At 38.7% G+C, this 24,206-nt stretch overlaps 1 protein-coding gene across 1 annotated transcript in view; it reads left to right on the plus strand.

The window, feature by feature from the left end:
- Nucleotides 1–10,515: 10,515 nt before the first annotated feature.
- CCDC192 (coiled-coil domain containing 192) overlaps nt 10,516–24,206 on the plus strand; it is a 171,766-nt gene continuing 158,075 nt past the window's right edge. The window contains 2 exon segments of the mRNA XM_060295518.1: nt 10,516–10,536; nt 14,176–14,283. Coding sequence (XP_060151501.1) covers nt 10,516–10,536; nt 14,176–14,283 — 129 coding nt within the window.

A 24,206-nucleotide genomic window follows, 5' to 3' on the forward strand; every position in this document is an offset into this window, starting at 1 on the left:
CCTCACATGGGTGAAAGGGTGAAGGAAGGAAGGGAGGGAGGAAGGGAGGGGGAGGGAGAGAAGGTGACACAAGGAGAGAGCTCTCTGGTTTCTTCTTATAAGGTCATTAATCTCATCATAAGGATACCACCCTGCTGACTTCATCTAAACCTAATGACCTTCCAGAGGCTCCATCTCCTAATACTATCACATTGGGAGTTAGAGCTTCAACGTATGAATTTGAGGGCACCTGGAACACACACATTCAGTCCATAGTAACATGTGGTGATCTCCGCATGTAGGAGATAACATGTAGGATTCTGGATGATTTTCGTTTCCATTTTTATACCTTTTATATTGTCTGAATTTGAGGGACATAATATATTGAAAAGTCACGGCCCAGTGATGGTGCTCAATACATGTCTTTTTTCCCCTTCTCCTCTCTCATCCTTATAATATTGAAGTCCACTTATCTGAACATCTCTCCTCCCTTTCTCAACCTTTTTCACATTATGAGTTCCTGGAGGGTTGGGAATTTGATGAATTCACCTTTATCTCCAGGATTTAGCTCTGGACCTTACATATGAAAGGCACTCAGTCAATATGTGAGAGATTCTCATGTGTTTGTTATTGAAGAGCTGGACACATTTGTCAGTTAGGGAAGAAAATGCTCTTGAATCATACATTTAGTGTAAACGAAGATTAAATTGTAAAATATTTTAAAATTAAATGTAGTTCAGAAACATTCTTTGGCAAGGAGTAAGCCCTGTTTTGCCTGCCTCAAATGCCTAAGAAAAATGCTATAAATTCTAGAATAGTCTGCTTTCCCTAGGGGCTATTTCTACTTGGAATCTTTCTTAAAAAAGAAATCTGTGTCCATGGTGGTGACTATATTCTGAATCCTATTAATTTTTCTCCTTTTGAATAAAGCAGCATTTGGCCTTGTGCCTTCAAATGTGTTCATACATTCTTTTCTGATAATCACATTACTGAAAATATACAAAAAGTCTCCCATAATACCTTTCTTTGTGACTGCTTAACATGTAATGCCGAGATCTAAATGGTCTGATCTCAGAACTGCTTTGTGGTAAAAACAAACACAAACAAGCAATCTAGTACCCATAAGGTAACTTTCAAATTACTCAAGTTCTTAACCCTTAGTATACTAGGAAAATAGTCATCATCACTGACTAGTTGAATTAAATAAACCCACCTAAATTTTTTATTTTTAAAATCATTTTCAAATAATTTACAGAAGAATAAAGATGTAGGTTTAAAAAAAGAACCTCGTTAGAATTTTGATCAGAATTTAAACACAGCAAATCTATTTGTTACCAAGTAAAACTTTTGGCACATAAATGTTATAAAATATGGCAGAATGCTGTCACACATCCCCTTAACAAAAGAGAAAAGTCCAAGTTCTTGTCACAAAATTCTGTGTGATATAGCCTGTCTTGTATGAGAATACCCTATTTCCTTTTTTGTCCTTAGAGGTATGTTTTTCACTTACTGATTCATGACTTTGAGGACATTCATCTAAGTCTCTCGGTAGTCATGACCTGAAGATGCATAGTCTATTTCACTTACATGATTAATTCCACCACTTAGAGCTGCACTGTTGAATAGAAATATGTAGTTTAAAAGCCATATATATAATTTAAAATTATCTAGTAGCCACATTAAAAATTTAAATAAACAGATAAAAGTAAATTGTAATAATATATCTTATCTATCCTAATATATTCAAAATACTGTCACTAATATGTAATCAGTACAAAAATATATTGAGATCTCTCATATTCTCATATATTGTTATACTAAGCCTTCAAAATCTCGTATCTATTTTATACTTACAACACATCTCAATTCAAACCAACCACTTTTCAAATACTCAAGGCCACATGTGGCTGGTGGCTACTGCATTGGACCATGCTGGTCAAGAATGCTACTGTTCACATTCACCTTCTGATTTGTGTAAGAATTGTGAAATGTATGTCTCTGCCAATTTTCTTGTCTTTGGGAATTATGGATGAGAAAAGAGAATTCAGCATGCTCAACTACATTAATGAAAGAAAAAATGTGCTATAAAAATGATGTTTCACCAAAAAAAAAAAAAAATGATGTTTCGCTAGTGGAGCCCGTGTTTTGAGGGGGAAGGGAAGGAGATGGGGTGGGGTGACAACCGGGTGAATTTTCTGACTGAAGGCCATGCTGTGATGGTGTAGCAAAGAGTCCCTCTGTATAGGAAATAGACACTGAGAGGTTCAGGGTGATGGGGCATAAGGGCACAACATAACTCACAGGGAAAAAGAAAAAGTTCTCTGTATTCCAACTGCTCTCTAAGTGTGTTATTTGTTTCAAAATTTAAAAAATTAAAATAAAGCAAATTTAAAAAATGGTGTCTCCCCTTTTGTACCTTGAAAGGTGACATCATGCTTTTGACAACACAATAAGAAATTGAAGGATGATTATTAATTTTACTAAGTCATAGTTAGAAATACTCAATGAATAATGATAAAAAATAACTCCTAGGATGATTAAGTAGCAATATATTTCAAATATAGGGAAAACAAGATCACTGAGATCCCAGAATATATCTTGGATTATATAAAAGGCTCCAATGGATCTGTATGATAATTCTAAGATAGAATGAGTTTTATTCTATATAAAAGAAAAAATATGTATATGTGTGTGTGTGTGTGTGTGTGTATATATATATATATACATAGTTTGTAAGACCTCTAAGAAAGAATAAAAGACATGAAATATAGATTTTTATGAAGAGAATGGCTCAAAAAAAGAAACTCAAAACGAATTTGGGTCCAATAAACTCTGATGGTATACTGAGGGTTAAATTTCACTAATTAAACAGTATGTGAGGAAAAATTTCAGAGATCCATTTTTTAAAAGTCCTTCTTTCCTTTTCCATAAGCATCTATTTCACATGACAGCTTTTCTGAACTTTTCTCCTCAAAAGTTCTTTGGAAAACTTTTTCCTTTAGCCCTAGTCCGCACCCCTCTTGCTCTTCTTTAATCTCCCCCCTTTCATCTCAGAAGCCCCCAAAACCACATCTACCAAGAAAGTCAAGAAAAAGAAGAAATGGAGCAGACCAAGTATAAACCCTATTCAGCAGGCAGAAGAGGGTACAGGTTGTGCCCTCTCCTACTACATTTTTGAATTTTTGCTCTTATACTTAATGTTTTACTTTTCCAACAAGGAGTAACCAGGCTAGGTGTGGCTGCATGATGCCAAGGCCACCAGAGATTCTAAGAGTTTTTGTTCCTTATGATCAAGAGCTCAGGCTCTTTCCAAAGCTGTGAGCTCCCAGAAGCTACACCACAGACTCATAAAGTCTAGAGCTTAAAAAGAAGATTAAAAACAAACAAACAAACTTTCTTCTGTGGGTCAGGCATTATGCTCAGCATTTTTCTGCATGACCACATTTAATCACCACAGCAGCCCTCAATGAGTTAGCATTTCTTCCATTTGTAGAGGGGAGGAAGTGGAGGCTCAGGATAATTAAACTACTTGCTTAAAATCACGTGAACAACAAATAATAATCAGTCAGATTTGCATGTGAAACCAAAAGAACCCACTCCAGTTAGTATTAAGGAGAAAATGGATTTCAGAGGATCCCTAGGAGAGTCAGAGCATCAGTCTTGGAGACTATACTCAGCTTCCCTTCCCTAGTGGAGGACCTATTACTGCCACCACAGGACAAAGGCATCACAGCCCTACTACTACCCCTGAGTATGAGAGGTTACTTCTAAGTCTTCTGTCACTGCATCCTCTGAAAACAGAATGACCCTGTCGACCTGGCCAGATTCCATTCTATTTGGCACCTTTTTCATATCACTCTAATTTATACTGAATTCTTAGGCTGGTGTGTCTGATTGGGGGAGGCTGAGTCACATGCCTATGACGTGGAGGGAAAGACATAGCATGACAAATGGCCACCGCCGAGTGCAAGATGAATTAGAAGTAATGATCTTCTCATTTCACAGGCGAGAAAACTGAGTCCCACTGAGTAAGCTCTGCCATCTTCTCTGATACTTTGGCCATGCCTCTTAGTAATATTTTGACTGGGAGACCTTAAAAGAAGTGGAAACTTACAGCAAAAAAGAGCTCTCTCATCTGTCCTGCTCTTACCTTATCACATTGGAATGTACTATGGAAATTGTGGCTGAACTTTTATCTGATCCAGAAAGATGCATAACACATTTCTCTTTCAGATCTTGGTAAAGAGGGCAGTCTGAGCAAATGTCAGGCTGGGTTGGGGGAAGGGGAGATTGATCATGGAAAATGTTTCTCATGGAACATCAAGTTCAACTAAGGACTTCCTTGCTAGGTTTTGGGAACCGCATCATTAGAGTCTTTAAGTTTTTATCATTACAGTTAAATTTTTGGACTTTTTTTAGAAGTTTACTTATTTGGAGCCTAAAATTCACCGGCAGACAAAACATTACTTTCACTTTGAATAATGTCAATCATAAATCATTTGTTCTTTATTACACACAGAATAGCAAAGATTTATTCACAAAACTAAGTTTGAAAAACTTCAGTTTGGGCAATAAAATTCCATCACCTTACTCATAAGCTGACCTGAAAATCCTTCTTCCTACAGGCATGTGCATTAACTAAAATACTGGGATACAATGGGAGAATGAAAACATTGTTGGTCAACATGCCAAAGTATTCAAAATCTAAACTTATAAATGATGTGGAGAAAATAAGCAATCCTGTCACAAAAAACTCAGTTATACAAAGCATTAACTTTATAAACAGGGAAAGTCTTTGCATTATTATATGTCCCACTAAATCAAAATTTAATTTAAAACAACTAGTATTTTTTGAATTTTTTTTAAATTAAAGGAATCAAAATCTTTCTCTTCAGTAAGACTGCCTTACTATGTTTTTTCCTTTTCTTAAATTTCATAGTTTTTATTATGAGCAGTCTTTTTTTTTTAATTCTTTCTCACAGCAGTCCTGTGACGCATAGGTAGAGTAGTTGAATTAATTTTAGTATTGACTAATTCCTCCACTCCATAATTTATCTGCTCTATACATTTGTTTTATAAGTTATTTAAAAATTCTTAATTGTGGTAAAATATGTGTAACATAAAATTGACCATTTTAACCATTTTTAATTTGTAGTTCAGTAGTGTAAGGCATGTTCACATTTTTGTGCAACTTATCTCCAGAAGGTTTTCATTTTGCAAAGCTGAAACTCAACACCTATCTATTACATAATAAGTCTCCATTTCATCTTCTCCTTTATTTTTGTAAAAAATAAAAATCATTTTTCTGGGACCTAATTAAACTTAAAAGCTTCTGCACAGCAAAGGAAACCATAAACAAAATGAAAAGACAACCCACAGAATGGGAGAAAACATTTGCAAAAGAAGCGACTGACAAGGGATTAATCTCCAAAATACACAAAGAGCTCATACAGCTCAATATCAAAGAAACAAGCAACCCAATCAAAAAACGGGCAGAAGATCTAAATAGACATCTCTCCAAAGAAGACATACAGATGGCCAAAAAGCACATGAAAAGATGCTCAATATCATTAATTATTAGAGAAATGCAAATCAAAACTATAATGAAGTATAACCTCACACTAGTCAGAATGGCCATTATCAAAAAATCTACAAACAATAAATGTTGGAGAGGGTGTGGAGAAAAGGGAACCCTACACCATTGGTGGGAATGTAAATTGGTACAACCATTATGGAGAACTGTATGGAGCTTCCTTAAAAAATGAAAAGTAGGACTACTATATGATCCTGCAATCCCACTCCTGGGCACATATCCACAGAAAACCATCATTCGAAAAGATACATGCACGTAAATATTCATTGTAGCACTATTTACAATAGCCAGGACATGGAAGCAACCTAAATGTCCATTGGCAGAGGAATGGATAAAGAAGATGTGGTACATATATACAATGGAATATTATTCAGCCATAAAAAGAACAAAATAATGTCATTTGCAGCAACATGGATAGACCTAGAGATTGTCATATTGAGTGAAGTAAATCAGACCGAAAAAGACAAATATCATATGATATTGCTTGTATGTGGAGTCTAAAAATGGTACAAATGAACTTATTTACAAAACAGAAATAGAGTCAAAGATGTAGAAAACAAACTTATGGTTACTGGGGTTGGGGGGAAGGAGGAGAGGAGGGATAAATTGGGAGACTGGGATTGACATATACATAGTACTGTATATAGAATATATAACTAATAAAGACCCTCCTGTATAGCACAGGGAACTCTTCTCTCAATACTCTGTATGACCTATATGGGAAAAGAACCTAAAAAAGAGTGGATATATGTATTTGTATAACTGATTCACTTTTCTGTATACCTGAAACTAACACAACATTGTAAATCAACTATACTCCAATTAAAAAAAAATTAATTAATTAATAAAAAAAAAGAAAGCAGCAAATGTTACAAACATTGAAGCAATTAGAACAATGGGTCAGGGTATTCACAGAGGGGAAAATTCTGTTTTAATGTCTCTGGAAACATACTACCAATGTTTTGATAGATGCCTATAGCACGGATAAAACGTAAGACAAATTGTTCATAAAATCACATAATATATAACATTTTAATACCTGCAAACATCTGAAATACATTCAATAATTCTAATGTAAGTGCTAATCAAAGAGGAATAATCAAAGGCCAGTCACAGTTCTCAAGATATTTGGCATACAACTTGATGATTAACCAAGAACCACAGGAAGTACCAAGTGCTATTTGTTTTTGTTTTAGAAACATCCAACACTGTCTAATTCAAAGTTACTCTCCCTGCTCCCAGTGATTTTAGAACAAACCCAGTCTAAATTGATTTACTGGGGAAGATCAATCCGCAGATATTCAGCAAGCAGAAAACACAATATTCATGGGCCCATACTGCCGGTACAGAAAAAATGACAACATAAGACAATGTACACAAAGCTGCTGACTTTAGCCCTAGAGTTTCAAAGAGATCGTCTGAAGAAATGAAGTCGTTACTAATGCTTAATTGCTAGTGTCACCTCTGATGTCAAAAAAATGCTTTTTTCCTCTGACAATAAAAAACGGGAAAGAAAAACATTATAAGTACAGGATAGATCACGTGAAAGCTCTGTGAAAAGCTTACTTACCCCCGGTGTAAAGAGCTTCACATCAAAGGCAAATAAATTGAAAAAGGTTATCAGCTATTTATGCTGTTTGTGGCAGACCCTGTTAGCTGCCTACCCAACCTCTCTTGTCATCTCTTCCTTGCTAATAAAATCTTTATTTGGATGTTTATAATGAACTCAGGTACAAGAAGTAAATCATGATTTATACATAAAAAATAAAAAAATAAAAATTATTTTTTAATAGCGAATTACCTTGCTATGTCCTTTCTCTTTTTTTATTATGAAAGAAATATATTCTCATTATTAAAATCTTTACTTCACCGTCAGCAGGATGGGTTAGCACTAGTTGCTGTGTAGTTCAGTTACAAGAAGCAGGCTTCCCTGGGAAGGTAGGCCACTTGCTCTACTCTCCAGAAGGAAGAGCCATTTTGTTTCTTTTGAGTTTGGAGTATGTCTCTAGGAAGAGAAGATTATTCGTTTGTTCATCTGCATGATTTACAGTAGAGGCACCAAGAACATATTAATACTCTCATTCATTAATATTTGGTCTTTTATTTTAGAATAAAAACTAAAGGTGCTGGAATACACTATTCCCTCTAAATAAGGAATTCATAATTTGGGCTACATGAATAGCACTGAGAAAAACACTTAAGCACCCAGAAAGTATAGGCAAAATAGTGTGCATGTGTGCTTATTGTGTGTGTGTGTGTGTACACAAGCATGTACATAGGCATTTTTTTTCCTAGTATGAGAATTGACATATATCATCAGGTAGTCCAAGAGATTTGTGATGCCCAAAGTTTTAAGAAATCCACCCATAAAATCAAAACGCTGGAGGGCTATTTTAAGTCACAGAACAAATTCTGTAACATAACATGACCCCAAATTCAGGTGTCCTGTAACCCAGTCCTTGTTTTACTGTTAACTTTAACTGAAATGATGGAAGATACGAACTATTTACTAGGTCCTTTTCTCCTCTTATACTATTGGTTCACAGTCTGTAAGGAGTTATAAATCAATATTGTTTGAGATAGATCTGGAATATTTGAAAACAGGTTAGGACTGCCTCTTACCTCTTTCTAACATCTACCAGAATCCTCATCAAAGAGAAAAGAACAAGGCCCCAAAGCACAGAGCAATATTTTATGAGTGAGAATAAAAATAAAAATATTAAATTAATCACCAAACTCTTGACATTCTTTTGATTTTTACATAAAACTAAATCCTAGGATGTTTGTATTGGAGAGAAATTCTAAACTGAGAATCTGGTTGAGGGTATTAATCCTGTATGTCTGGTTACTATTTATTTCTCCATTGCTTAGCACAGTACCTGGCGAATAGTGAGCCCTTAATATTTTTTGAACTTAAATGAACTGAATTGCTTTGAATTGAACTAAAATGACTTGGCCTGTTAAGAGTTTCAGGTAAGCCATTATTTAAAGTTATTTATGAAACTATCATATGTCACAGGGCCACTTCTCTTTCTTTAACTTCCTCACCAACAATCTTTTTTTTTTTTTTTTTTTTTTTTTTGCGGTACGCGGGCCTCTCACTGCTGTGGCCTCTCCCGTCGCCGAGCACAGGCTCTGGACGCGCAGGCTCAGCGGCCATGGCCCACGGGCCCAGCCGCTCCGCAGCATGTGGGATCCTTCCGGACCGGGGCACGAACCCGTGTCCCCTGCATCGGCAGGCGGACTCCCAACCACTGCGCCACCAGGGAAGCCCACCAACAATCTTTTTATAAATTAAAATCTGAGTTAACAATTCCTTTCAAATACCTTTTTCATTTGTTCTATCGGTGATGCTATAGAAATGGAAAAGGAGTTAAATCTTTCACAGGGTAAAAGGTTGACCTTTACAAGTGTGGGTTTTTTCCTAGAATAACTATCTTGGAACTGTGCTAAAACAACTTGATACTGAATTCAGGTCCATCTTGGACTTAGTCCAATGGAATTCAGGGAATGTAGCTCTGGAATAGCCACCTGACAAAACAGTTAATGTATAATTTAACAGAGATCACTTAGATAGAGGGTCTCCACACTTTTAGATTTCATAAACTAGTAAAAATTTCCATCAAAAAATAATTAGGTTTAGTTTTTGTAAGACTGCCAATTTTTCAATTTTTTTCAAGAAAAAACAGTAAAACACAAAAATTCCCATGTACTATCACCATCATTTGTTAAATACACATCCTCTTAACACCAAAATATATAGAATGATCATAAGCTCAGAATAAAGGACAGTCATCTAAATGGAATAAATTTGGCTTCATGAAAAATTCACAATGTCCTTTTCAAAAGTTAGCATTTATCATTTTCCTGCTGACTGGTGAAAATGTTATCACAAACCAACACTGATCTATGGGCTGGCATTTGGGAACCACTAATAGCATTAAACCCCTCTGGCCTGAGATATCTTTGTTGCCCCCTCCATTATCCACCCTCCACCCTTCCCCCACTCTGCTCTTTTCCAGGGAGCTGGTCTCTCTGCACTTCTTGTTGAAGCTCTCTTGCCCTCTGATTTCTCATTGGGTTCAGCCCGAGGAAGATAGAGACAGAAGTACAGCGGGTGAGAGGAGAGGAGGGTCAGGCTATTTATTCCACTGGTCCATCAACCACTACTGCCTGGGCACAGGTTGGCAGTGGCTGTATTTCTCTGCCCAAGGTCTCGGTTTATAGCATGGCCCTCTCCCAAGCTCTCTTTCTAGATCCTGTGATAATGCTCTCCTATTACCTCTCCCCCTACCTCTTCAGGTCAAGGTAAGGCAAAAAGTATCTTTGCATGCAGGGTGTGTCTCACCATCCTTTGTTGACTTCCATAACCGTACCCATGCTCTTCCCTTCATCACACTGCCCTCAATCACTCCTTTGGAATGACCATCTGTTTTCTTCTGCAACCTGACCAGTGTATTCTTCATTTAAAGATGAAAAAACTGAGGCCCCGAGAAGTGAAGCCCCAAAGTCACATAGCCCAAGACACACAGTCAGTGAGACTCAGGTCAGGTAAGGAACGTGTCCTTCCAGAATCCAAGCAGAGTTCCCCTTAGTCAGTGCTCATCTGTCATCCTCCCATGACCATCCCTTTCGGGGTCATATTGATGGGCACTTTCTACTTAGAAACCCTTTCCACTGGGCTTTGACAATAGTTGTAATTTGTTCAAGTTTTGAATTTAAATATCTTATTTAGTGATTAATGACACAACCCCAAACACAGAGGAATACTGTTTTCACTTGAATGGACTGGAATCAAGAGAACTGAGTTGTTAAATTGTTGCCTAAATAGAAATTGGCAATTTAACCTAAGAAACTATTGCAAATGCTAAGCACAGAAGGACATGAGAGTGATGAACTTTCCACTGTAAAATGAATTCTGATCACCAGAGACTGAGGGAGGAATGGAAAAAGTCTGCCCGGAGGTAAGGGGCTAGCGTGGGCAATATGAGCAGGTCGTAGAGGGAAGTTTAGGGCCTTCGGCGCTTGTCAAGCACTGGGAAAGATGAATGGACCACGGTAATAAATAGGGGAGACATCAAGCAGGAAGTTTGTTGCAAAATGTGTTGAAAGCGTGTTTTACCTGGCGGGAAGTTACCGCACTACGGGGCAGGGGCTGCTGCTGGAACCCTGCACGATAGATGCTCCAGATTGCTAGAAACATTTAATTGTCTTCAACTGACTCATGTCAAATTGCTCTTGTGTAAAGGTGGAATTTGCCATAGCCACATCATTATTTAGCAATCTTGCTTTTAAAGAAATGCACCCACATATTTAACATATTAGCTTTGTTCTAATTGCATACTTGACTGAATTTCTCACTGCTGTGGTTTGATCGTTTGCTGTTACCAAAGGGCCTCTATGGGAACTTTCTTTTACTAGGGTTTAAAAACAAGTTAGAAAGTTTTAATATCAAATGATTCCCTTAAAAGAATTAGGAGAATAGAATTATTCAAAATAATATTAATTGAGCACTTCATCTGTCCAAGCATTTACCTGATTTACGTCATTTAATCCTCACATCAGCCCTGCCATCATCACCCAACGCCACGGCCACCTCCTTGCCCTCTGCTACGCTGTCTGGCCCCTGGCCTTGGCAAGTGGACTTTCTCTGGGGCTCTGATCCTTGTCAGTGTTCTAAGCCAGATGCAGGGGAAGTGTTGCTCAAAGGAGTCACTGTTACAGCCTCTCAGCGTGAAGGACCGCTCTATCTGGTGCAGTCCCCTTCTCTGACTGCTGAGCCTTCAATCAATCAACAACTCTTATTGAGCTCCTACTAAATGCTCGGTGCAGTGACCAGTCTAGCCTCTGCATTCAGGCGCCTTTCTAAGTGCCGCACGTGGATTCAGAGGGATGTGGATGATCTGGACGAATCAGAGACCTTGAACCAGTCCTGAAGGGCGGAAGGGATTTGTTTGGCTGAGAAAGAGCAAGATCATTGTAAGACAAAGAAATAATGACTTAAAAGTAAGGAAGGGGACAATGAAAAGGTACTGAGATGGGTTAGAGAAATAAGAAAAATTAACTTAGAACAAAGAGTAGATTTTCCTCCAGATTCTCAAATGAGGAAACATTGCAGCTAAAAGAAAATCTACTCTTACAATTTTCCATAGGGTTTGTCAATTAGTAGACTGTCAACTTTAACACACATGCATAGTAATCTAGTGTCTTTACTGTAACCAAAAAGTTTATAGAATTATTAATATTTTGTAATATTCTTTTACTTTGATCATCTTGGTTATCTTAGATACATGCACTTAGATTACTGATGGATATTTAGGTAGAACATTTTAGGACAAAGAGTAGAAGTTAAAAACTGGAATACCCACTTGAAGTGCTGCAATTTACCATTTGGAAATCCACAGACACAGGTTCAATCCCCAAACACCTATATATATCATATGTTTTCAGTTTTGATTAATATAATTCACTCTTCCATTACTTTAACCACCAAGACAGTTTCATGTTCATAAGAAACATAAATCAATTTATGTACTGTGTGTCCACATGTGCCTGAGGGAGAATGAACTTCAGGGTATAAATCCTAACTTTCTGCTCTCGTACCACTGCATCCTGCAAAACTGGGGCAAGGACTGACTACACCTAACTGTTTAGAGTCCCTGAAAACACACACCTACCTCCAAAACTTCCAACGCCAGGTATTTACTTATTTGCGAGATTATTCTTGATTTAATCTGTATTCCTTTGGTTAATGGAGGTTGTCTCCTATTAAAAAGTGCTTGACTTTGTTTAGGCCATTTTTTCTCCAGTGTAGATACATTCATGGCTCTTCCCCTTAAAGGAGAGGGGGACAGAAAGGCAATCCAGGGAGTGGAGAGTGACAGCTGGCGTAAAGGTGGAGACAGGCTTTGCATTCCTCAGTTTGCTCAGGACTCTCCTTGTTCTATAACACATGAGGATTTCTTAAATCTACCTGTACAAAAAGTCCTATGTTATTTAATAACAGTCTCCAGTCAAGCCTGTTTCATTTGGCTTTGTCTTGCAATGCTTTTGTCTTACTGGAAATGGTTGTCCTTCTTGTCAGGGAAAATTAGGGATGTTTGGAGAAAAAGACCTAGAGAAATAGATTAGATGATCTTGTTGGGTCTACTTTTAAAAACTTCCTCGAGGTCAAACACTGGACAAGAAGATTCCCCCTGGAAATAGCAATCTAGGTCAGGGATCCTTAACCTTTTTGGAAAAGTTTGGACTTTTGACAATTTCTCCTTTATGCATGAAATGTTTTGTAGCATAAACTACCTGTAAGTATAAATACACAAGAATTTTGTTTTGAGGCTTTTGTTTTGAGATATTTTGGACTGACTGTTGAAATTATTGGAATCATATATGGGAGGCTGAGGGTCATTTGTTCATCCCAAATATCACTGTTCTAACCCAAGATGTTCACCCCCCAAAGGCTGACCTCAGGGAGATTATGCAGCCATGTGTGATTTAGGAGCCATGCTGTTTTTGAACAGAGCAACATTTATTTCTATCAGAGGTCCTTGCCAGGGTCCTAAGGTTCAAAGGATGGCATGAACAATTATAGGAACTGAATAAATGCTTTGTTTTTATGGCTGGTTCATTTACCACCAGATGGCTCTATTGTATCCTCAGGAAATGCACATATGTATAAAATTGGTGGGCTCCTAAACCAAAGGGGAAATAAAGCAGCAGGGTTTTTTGTTGTTGTTGTTGTTCTTTTTTTTTTAATATGTAGGAACTCAGTTCTTTTTTTCCTGTGGGGTTAATTGGAAGCAGCTGCAGCAGCCTGAACTTTCACAAGAAGACAGGACACATCCCAGGAAGCTATAGGAACCTCATAATCCTAGCACATATGAGGTTTTCCTTTGAAGTTTTCATATTGCTGTGTCTTTATTAATTAATTGTCTCAATGGCCAAAGAGTAGTCAGGAAGTGCTCTAGTCTCAGTAGTGCTGGTAACTGATATTCTCATACCAACTTTGCACATTTTTCTGCTTGTATGTGATAAAGAGCAACTTAATTTTGAGAGGGAAAGTCTACACATCTGCTGATTTGAGTCATATTAGCCACGTTCTGGGGAAGAATGATCTGATTCTAAACCATGTAGTATCTTTGCTTTAATTAAACTTGTGATAAGAAGGTGACAATCAAAGGAACCAAGAGCTTCTCTGAATTCAAATGACTATGACCCTCAAGCTAGGTGAATGTTAAAAATGTAGGCATTCTAGATGACATCTCTTATTGGGAATGTGAAATTCTGGTTCTAACCTCTTGAAGAAAAGCTCTGTATCAGGAATAAAAGTTGCAGACTAACCAAATTTCAACATGGATATTTTATTCTACCTTTCTAAAGTTGTTCATTGCTCATTAATATGCATTTTTTTACTCTGCCTTTAGACTCTAAACTGTTAAATAACACTATTGTTTTTGTAACATTTCATTGTTTTATTGCTATGTTGAAGAAGAAAAGGAGATGATTTGTGTGAGTTTATTAAGACTGTCCTTAGTCCCCAGAGTTGTTTGAGATGCACTCAGGAAACTACCCATGTCAAAAAGTAATACTTGATTATTGTTTTAAAGAAAGAGTCCCTGGAAACCAGACAGATGGCGTTTACCTTGGCACGGCTCGAGGCCTTGGAGATTTGCCTGATGGAAGCAGAAGCAAAGGCTAAAGTCTTATCCGAACAGGTAATACCTGTCACTGGGATTGGAAATATATGTTCCTCAGTGTGCAGTAGAGCAAGGAAAATCTAAATATGTGTTTTAACCTCTGTACCTAATGACACACACACACACACACACACACACACACACCCCATTTCATTCATTTTAGTTATAACAATAATTACTTTAATCTGTATGGAGCTTTTCAGCCTTTAAAACTCCTCTTAGATTTATATTTTGATTTTCATTCGCCACAGCCCATGAGTTAGGAAAGCCATCTTTAAGCAAGTAGATTTCTGAATAAGTGAAACATATTTGCATTATAAACAGATAAGCCCCAAAGTAAGATAAAACCTATAGGAACTACACAGGAGCAACTTTCTCCAATTATGTGAAGAAAGAGAGTTTTTCAAATCCTGGCATCCCTCTTGGGCTGTGACCCTCACAGAAGCAAAGCAAGTCATAGGTGGAGTGTAGCCTCTACCGGCCGTCGGGTTGCCTTATATGTCATCTGCCTACACTCCGAGTGCAGAGACACGGAGTATGGCTCTCAGTAAAGCTCAGACCATTTCCCAACACAATTACACTTTGCAAACAGTATAGTGTACGTGGTACAAATCCTGCTGTTACCGTTGCCCTTGCCCCTGGGCAGGGGGGCTTGGCAGAGAGCAAAGCTGCCAGGAGTGTGGGTCCTCCCACAGCACAGGGCACCAGTGCTCACTGTTGGTGGCAGTCAGTGGAGGAAAAGGACACAGACCCTGAGATTTTATAAACATTGATTGATTTGTCATGGATTGAGACATTCTGCAAATAAATTTTTAGAAACTTTTGAAAAACAATTTTGAGTTTTTAATAAAAAAGGTCTGTATAGCAAAAGTTGAGTGCATCAGAATTTTATAAGAATTTTTGCAGAGACGAGGGGGAAAGTGTGCTTGTGCTATGACAAAAAGAAGTACATTTAACATGTATTGTAGGGATACATGTACAAATGGCCTCCATTGTTTTTTTCAGCTTACCCAAAAAGTACATCTCTTCCTTTGGGATGTGTTTATTGCTGACTACCTAAATGTGATAGACGCAAGGGGTCACAGGGGCCTTCTGTCAATTAACAAAAGCGTGGTGCCCTAGGCCCAGACCCACTGGGGAAAGATTCCATCTCACCCATGTGCCATAACGCTGGCTTGCCAACTCATCTTTTCTTTAAAACAACAGAAAAAGCAAGCTTCAAACTGTGGCAAAATTTGAATTACAAAGAATATAATGATAAACATGAGGTACCATTTCAAAGCATAAAAACTAAGGATTTCAGAGCTCGCAAACTTGGAAGAAATTTTGAATGGCTAACTAAAAAGGGCACCCTTGCTGGTATTAGGTTACACTAAGAAGATGTATGCTTATTTTGTAACTGAACGTCTTTTAATGATTTAAATCAGTAAAATTCAGTTCACCCATAAAAGTCCTCATCCCTTTTGTTCTTTATAAAATGTTTTTCTCCAGCGCAAATAGCCCCTAATATTTAAGATTCTTAACTGGATGATCCCTTTATGTAACATCAAACAATTAGATACTTCTTTTCAGTGTTTAGCAGATTAATTACATAAAATGGAAACTGGATTTCACTCAACTTCTTTGTAACTACCGTGAGTAAGATGTTAGTTAGAAGTTTGAGGGAAGAAAGATAGATAAGCAAAGCTTTTCTACCCAAGTAGCTCACAACCAAAAGAATCACTGTAGGGGCTGGAGAGTGAAAATAGTAGGTATTTGTATGGTTCCCAGATAGACTGCAGCATAGTATCAAGTTGCAGGATCTGTGTATGTTATTTTCCTGAAGTATTGCCCCTGGAGTTGCCAAATTTGCATATAACCAAGGCAATTTAATTGGAAGTTGGCAATGGTGTGAGGAAAAGGAGAATATTATGTGCGAAGAAAAGCACATTACAGGCATTTTCAACGTTACATTTTTAATTAAGCTGAATATTTTATTAGATTTGGCTGTCTCCGCTGTTACTGTTGAAATAGGTTAATCAAATATAGACACTGTTCTCAGAGGATTTAATCCTGAAATTTTTGCTTTCTCCAGTGTTTCAGTTTAGTCTTATTCTTGAAGAGATAAAAACTGTAACGACACTCCCCTCCCCCCTATTTTTAAATTCAGTAGATGTTTTAAAAATGTGATGGCAGAAGGATAGGGAAAGGTAAGGGGAGCAAATAGTCTTTCTTCAAGCTAAGAAAGGAGAATATTTCTGAATGGGACACCTGTCTCAAACAATCAAACATTTGTCCACTGGGTGCCACTGTCTTCCTTACCAGGCTAGGCCACTTTGTGGTTGCAAAAAGAGAAACTGTCTTTAGTGGTCCAGACAATGATGTGTATGTGTGTGTGTGTGTGTGTGTGTGTGTGTCTGTGTGTCTGTGTGTGTGTGTGTGTATGTGAAGGAGTATTTTTTCCTGTTTATGTGTATACATGTTAAGGCTTCTTTTTTAACTTCTTTATTGGAGTATAATTGCTTTACAATGGTGTATTAATTTCTGCTTTATAACAAAGTGAATCAGCTATACATATACACATATCCCCATATCTCTTCCCTCTTGCATCTCCCTCCCTCTCACCATCCCTATCCCACTCCTCTACGTGGTCACAAAGCACCGAGCTGATCTCCCTGTGCTATGCAGCTGCTTCCCACTAGCTATCTAGTTTACATTTGGTAGTGTATATATGTCCATGCCACTCTCTCACTTCGTCCCAGCTTACCCTTCCCCCTCCCCGTGTCCTCAAGTCCATTCTCCAGTAGGTCCGCGTCTTTATTCCCCTCCTGCCCCTAGGTTCTTCACGACCTTTTTTTTTTTTTTTTAAGATTCCATATATATATGTGTTAGCATACGGTATTTGTTTTTCTCTTTCTGACTTACTTCACTCTGTATGACAGACTCTAGGTCCATCCACCTCACTACAAATAACTTAATTTCATTTCTTTTTATGGCTGAGTTAAGGCTTCTTTTAAATACCATTAATTTAGGATTTGTCACAAAGACAGTGGGAATGCTAGCTGGCTTTCACTGGTAATCCAAATCATTTTGTCAGATGGGCTGGCCTGGTGGGCTAGAAACAAGTGGGAAGAGGAGAGGAAATGTCGAGGACAAAGATTTGTGCTGGAACTAAGGAGTGGAAGCTCATGGTATTGTCAACCAGTGGGTCCTGCCTTTGCGAAATGGCTAAATTTTGACATTAGCTGAATTCTTACCTCCTGGCTCTGCCTCTTAGTGATGCACATAGAACTAACCCAGATAGATGCCTCGGGGTTCGTCTACACTAAACACCTGTTGGTCCTGGGCCTCAGGTTACTTAAATTGAACCTTTCTAGGGTCCCTTCCAGCAAGGTCTCTGTTGGCTTACTATGCAAAAGAAGGAACTTAGTGAGGAAATAAGGAGAGTGTGGCGCTTCCTCTGTGAGGTCACGGACTTCTTTGTTGGATTCCCTTAGCTAACAATTATTCTTTATTTCTCTGCAGTCATGCCACTAGTGTCAAAATAAAAGAAATATGACAGCAGGAAAATTTGCAATTAATACTTTTAATCTGGGCTGTTCACAGCTCTAAGAAGTAAGTTTGCAGCAAGTCAGCTGGCCAGAGTGAGAAAGGGACATAAGAATCCATCTCTTTTCCTGGGTAATAACTGTAGATAATTCAAAACATTGCCAAGTTTTGCTAAAGAAAATACTTGATTATATTTCCTGCAGGTTAAGACCCGCGGGGGGAAATGCCTGGAAATTAGGTAGTAGAGAAAGGATTAGAAGGAGGCACAGGAAAGGAGGAAAAGAGTCAAGAGGAGAAAAAAGAAGCGTGAAGAGGTTTCAGGGGAAACTCAAAAAAAGGCAGTTTTTGCCTGTGTGCTGGCTTCTATCCCCAGTGCACATGGGAGGGACAAAGAAAGGGGCTCCGGGGGTTGTAGTTGATGACTGTACGCAAGCTAAGAGATCGCACAGCTTTTGTGCTAAGAGAGTGCCAGGAGAAGCCACAGTGTCACAGTGGAGCACAGATCCAGAGAGCCACCAGCGCAGAGGGACGAGGGAGGCCAGTTCCTGAGACATTTCCTCTGGGAGCAGCATTGGCCCAGTGTGTCTCAGTCATCACCAGCCTCTGGTTCCCGGCTCCCAGCAGCAGACCCAGGAGAGCTCCGGCTTTGTTTCTGCTCCAGGACTTGCTAGCTTTATGACCTTGGGCAGTTCACTTAGTCTCTCTGAGTCACAGTGGTCTTATGCAGAAGAGGGTGAACACATTGGTTTCATAGGGCTGTAGTGAGGGTTGAACGAGATGAGTGTAACCTGGTTCTTAGTAGGTTCTCGATTAATGTTAATTTATCTCTACCGCTGCTAGTGGTCATAACAGAACTGTATATTCTGAGTCATATGTCATGGGCTTGTGTGTGTGTGTGTGTGTGTGTGTATGTAAGTTTCCTTTTTTACTGATGTCTCTCAAAGTGTTTGAAAGACACCCAGATCGCAACACAGTGGTTCTTCTCCAGTGCTCACAATCTCAGAGTCTTTCAACCAGAAAAGGTCCCCTTCCCACCCCAGCTCCCTTGCCCTAGCTGGCTTTTTTTTACCACCCAGCTTTCTCTTATCTTCTTCCTCAGCTCCTCATTTGGTAAAGGGACTTTAGTACTTTAACCTTCTTTCTGCTTCATCTCTTAAGTCTTCTATCTGTTTCTGCCCGTTCTCTGATTTTGCCAGGATTGGGAGCTGAATTGCCCATTCAGCTCCAGTGTCTGGTCTTTTCAGAATTTGGAGGGGGGCAGGCAGAAACTGGGGAGTGAGGGGAATCTGTGGTCATTTTCTCACCAAGGAGGTGAATCCAGTAACAATTACGTAGTCAGAATTAGCTTCAGGCGTCTTTCGGATACCATACCTAGCAAAACATTAGTTATATATTAAGTGTGGCATATACGCTAGCTGCGAAAGAGATGTCATTATTTGAAGCAGGAGCTAGGAGGTGGGAAGCTCGGTGGGCAACTTGATCTTTTTTTCTACCAACTGTGTTTCCCGGGTAGGAATAAGACATAGACAAGACACAGCAAGGGGCCCATGATGGTCTTTGGAGCATAAAAATAATTGTGCCCTTTTTGTTTTCATAAAGAGAGATTTATTGGTGACACTCAAAGTGCAGAGAAATTTCAATGGAGAAGAACATGCTAGTTTTATTTCTCAACTTTTGAAAAAAGCACATGGGAGTCTTTTCCTTACTTCTTAGTCATAGCTCATATGCCAGTTAGGCATAGTTTCCCCCTCACCTGATGAGAGAGACATTTCCGAAAGCCCCAAATAAAACTAGTAACAGCAGCTTCCTGTATCCTCACTCTTTACTTAACTGGATCAATTACGTTATATTCCAAGACGATTCCTTTCCCTTTCTTTTTTCCCCTGGGATCTCCCTAAGGTTCTCTTCCATCTTAAAGAATAGCAGAAGCAATAATGGAGACAAAGCATGAAAGGGGGTGTAGTGGGGTGGTGGCTAAGTTCACATCCTACAGAGATTCAGGCCTGGTACCAGACCCCTGCAGTGTATTGCCAATGGCAGGCAGAGTAGAGAAACTGACATTCATTAAGCATCTATAGTGTTCCAGGTACTGTGCTTCGATTGACAGACATTTCATCTGATCCACACAAGAACCTTATTAGGGGCACTATTATTATAATCTCCATGAGGAAAATGAGACTCAAAAATGTTAAGCCATTTTCCCAAGGTCATACAGTTAATAAACAGTGAGGCTGATATTCGAACATAAGTATTTTTAAAATTCAAAGACCCTGTTCTTAAGAACGTGTGGTCATATGTCAAAGCCATTTAAAGAAGTTTCCTACTCAAGCAGCACTGAACAAAAAGAACTCACCCTGGTTCCCAAACTGGAACCTAGAGGCTTGTTAGACAGATTGCTGGGTCCCACCCCTAGAGTGTAGGATTCAGTCCATCTGGGGTGGAGGTCAAGAATGTGCATTTCTAACAAGTTCTCACTCTACACTGAAGTGAATTTCCAGCCCTAACCCAAACCAAATGGTGAAGAGGAACCATCACTCTTGCTTCGTGCCCCCCAGCTCCACAGTAACTAAGTGAATCAGTGAGGATTAATCTTGGGTACATAAAACAACAACCCAAATAAGAGTGGCCTAAACAAGTAATTGAGTAAGTCTGGACACAGGGAGCCCAGAATAGGCTCAGGAGCTCTGCAGCTCTCAGAGGCCTGGGCTTGGTCTCCGTGCATTCACAAACATAGCTCCCATCCTCAGGGTCCAAGAGGTACCTGCAGCTGCAGCCATTCATGAAGTCAAGTAGCATGAAGATGAAAAAGGCAAGTGCAAAATAGGGATGGACAACTGCCAGCTGAGCAGCCTCTTTGAAGAGCTTTTCTCCAAAACTCACCTAATGAATTCTTACATATGCCTGACCATGGTTAATATCATGGGGCCTAGGAAATATGGATTTTTAACTGGGCACATTGTCACCCCAAGAGTATAGAAGTTTTTTTTTTTTTTTTTTTTTTTTTTTTTTACTAAGAAGGGGAGAATGGATATTAGGTTAGCAAATACCTGCTTTGCTCATCCAACCCCTTCACCACACTGTTGCATGTAGTGCTTTGTCTCGTCAAGGTTCTTTTGCATGTAAATATCCAGTTTTCCTAGCACCATTTGTTGAAGAGACGGTTTTTCCCCTTTGAATGGTCTTGAAAGCCTTGTCAAAACTCAGTTACTCATAGATGCATGACTCTATGGACTCTCAATTCAATGCCAATGCTCTATAATGGAATGACTTTCAGCAGTTATTTCTCGTTGTAAATCTCAGGTGAATTTTTGAGCTGGAATCTAGAGTCAGTCTTCTGGGTCCTTTACCAATACTTCCTCTCAGTGTGAGAACTATCATGAACCCCTCTGACATATGCAAAAGTTTCTGGCGATTGAACGAAGCTTCTAACTGATCTTTTAACTTTAAGACTGAGAAAAGTAAGCAGAAAACCAGAAAGACAAAAGGCTAGTATGTTTGACTCTAATAACCAACATTTATTCATCATTTTGTACCTAAGGCTCTAAAATAAACTCCCATTATTTGCGTCTTAGTGTTCAATCTACGTTTTCTTTAAGTTTAGGAATAGAAAGAATATAGATCTCCAGCAAATTTTTAGTTGCTGAATATGTGTGTAAGTAGCTAAAAGTGATTTGATACATATTGAGATTGCCACCAAAAATGTTCTGGTTCTTTTTCCATTGTTTAAATGCAACAGTGGATCCCTTGATGTCAAGTTTATTTGAAATAAGTAATGTGCCCTTGGTAGGAGTATTCATTTCTGCAAACGCTCAGAAATTATGCTTGATATGCCAATCTGAAATCATGAGTTTCTGTGAATGAGTTTTTGTTTTCCAATCCGTTTGGAAGTCTACTTTAATGCCACAAAATCACAAGCAGCTTGTTTGACTTGGAATGCGTTTCCTAATCACCATGAAACCAAGCAATTGAGAATTTTGTTAAACAATTTGGTTCTAGTTTATTTTATTGCAGAAGAGTTCCCTCTTAACACACACACACACACACACACACACACACACACACACACACACACCCTCCTGTCTAAGCAGTTGTCAGTTTTAACCCTCTTACTGGATTGTTGCACACCAATTGGGAACCTCAGAGAATGTAAGGAAAGAATACAAGCTGGTGAAGAGATGTGTTGTTTTGAGTAGAGTTGAGCACAATGACAAATGGGCTTCTGTTGTCAGGGATGCGTGGACTTCTGGCCTGTTACATAACTAAAGACTTCCTTTTGCTTGTAAATGTCAAGATCAAACAGAGGTCAGTTTTAAATAGCTGACCCAGTGCTAATAAATGTGACTTTCTTGTCTAAGAAAAAGCAAATGCCTTGCCCCTTATAAGTCTTGGCTCTGGTGATAAGGGCAAGTATCTTTTTGCATGGGCATAACCTACATTTTCTTCATAAAACTTTCTCAGAGATGGCCAACTAACTTTCCCTTTGCTTAACCTCTACAAGGAAATTAGTAAATTAGGTGTACGCTTTTGTTGAATTATTCATTTATTCATTCAATAAAATATTTATTGAGCCCTTACTGTGAGCCAAGTGTTCTGCAAGGTACTCCTACGTATGTTAGCTTGTGTATTTTTCCCACTGGTCCTGGAAATTTGCATTCCCATTTTGCAAATGATGAAAGCTCTTTTGTGGGATTGCAGCCTGCTTGTCTGCTCTTTCTATACATTCTCCCTTAGTGCCTTGCCTTTAGAGCACAATCCACAGAGAAGAACCAAGTTTTCATCATTAGTCCTGATCTTCCTCCTGACCCCTGACCTGGATATCCAACTGCCTACTGAATAGGCCCACCAAGGTTCTCAGAGGGAACTCAAACTCTACCTGTCCATTAGCTTCCTGCCCCAAATCTGTTCCTGCTCTCAAATCCCCTAGGCCAGGGAGAGGTGCTACCTGCACCCCCTGTGGCTTATATGAGAAATCTGTGCTGCTTTGATTCTTTCTTCTTCCTCACCCCACACATCCAATTGCTAAGTACTATGAATAATTTCTCTCAAACGGTTCTTCAGTCCATCTTCTTTTCTCTATCTCTACCACCATTACCCTTGTCCAGGCCACCAACTGCAGAAACTTCTCCCTACTTTACTTTCATTATGGTCCTTGTTTGATGACTCCTCAACACTATAGCCAGAGTGAAGATTCTACAACGCAGACCTCCTATTTCTCCTCGCTTAAATCCTAAATTAGCCCCCTAAATTAGCCCTGTCAGGATCAAATATATACTCCTTAACAGATTTTATAATCCTCTGTGGTCTAACCCCCTACTTATTTCTCCAGTTTTATCTTATACCACAGCCAGCATATTACTATGATACCACTTTCAATTTCTTGAAAGGAATGTATTCTCTCTTACTTTCTTATCTATAAAAAAACCAAAAGGCCTTGTTCCTTACAGTCAAGTTTTAATTAATGCATCCCTTTCCCTCTACTTCTGCAGAGAATTGCTCTGCTCTGTTTCCACCACCTCCTCTCATCCCCTTTTCCATTAACCAACAAAACCCAACAAACTTCTCCCTTCAGGTCTTCAATTAGATGCACTTACTCCAAAATGCTTTTCTTCCTCTTTCAAGTTTGAGTTAGATGTCCTCACCAGGTGCTCTCATAATCCTTCTCCCATTTTACCACCTTCTCCACCCCACCCCCAGTAATTGGAATGGTCTGTATCTGCCATTACACCATATGTTCCATGGAATAGAAGTACAGACAGTGATTTCCCTGAGGTCTCAAATCAACTTAGGATTCATCCAGTCATCTCTCTGATGTCAAAGCTATGCTCTTTCCATTATAAAAACTGGTGTTGATCCTATAGGCAATGGGGAGCCATTAAAGGGTTTGAAGTGTATTCAGATTTGCCCTCAGACAGAAAACTCTGTGTCTACTGAGAACAGATTTATTAGGAGACCAGTGTCAGGCATATCATGTGTCAGGGCTTGCAAAAATCCAGTTTAGAAATGATAAGTGCCTATTAGTAGTGAAGAGAAGAAAGAGACAAGAAATATTTACAAGATGGTTTGGTAATTAATTAAATGGAAAAGTAGTATTCAAGACTGATCCCAACCATCGCATCAAAAAGAATAAAATATCTAAGAATAAACCTACCAAAGGAGGCAAAAGACCTGTACTCTGAAAACTATAATGAAGAAAATCAGACAACAAAAACCCATGGAAAGATATACCATGTTCATGGATTAGAAGAATCAATATTGTTAAAATGACCATACTATCCAAGGCAATCTACAGATTCAATGTAATCCCTATCAAATTACCAATGGCATTTTTCTCAGAACTAGGACAAAAAATTTTAAATTTTTATGGAAACACAGAAAGTCCCAAATAGGCAAAACAATCTTGAGAAAGAAGAACA

Source organism: Globicephala melas, chromosome 3 (genome assembly GCF_963455315.2).
Source record: "Globicephala melas chromosome 3, mGloMel1.2, whole genome shotgun sequence".
NCBI classification, from domain to species: Eukaryota; Metazoa; Chordata; class Mammalia; order Artiodactyla; family Delphinidae; genus Globicephala; species Globicephala melas.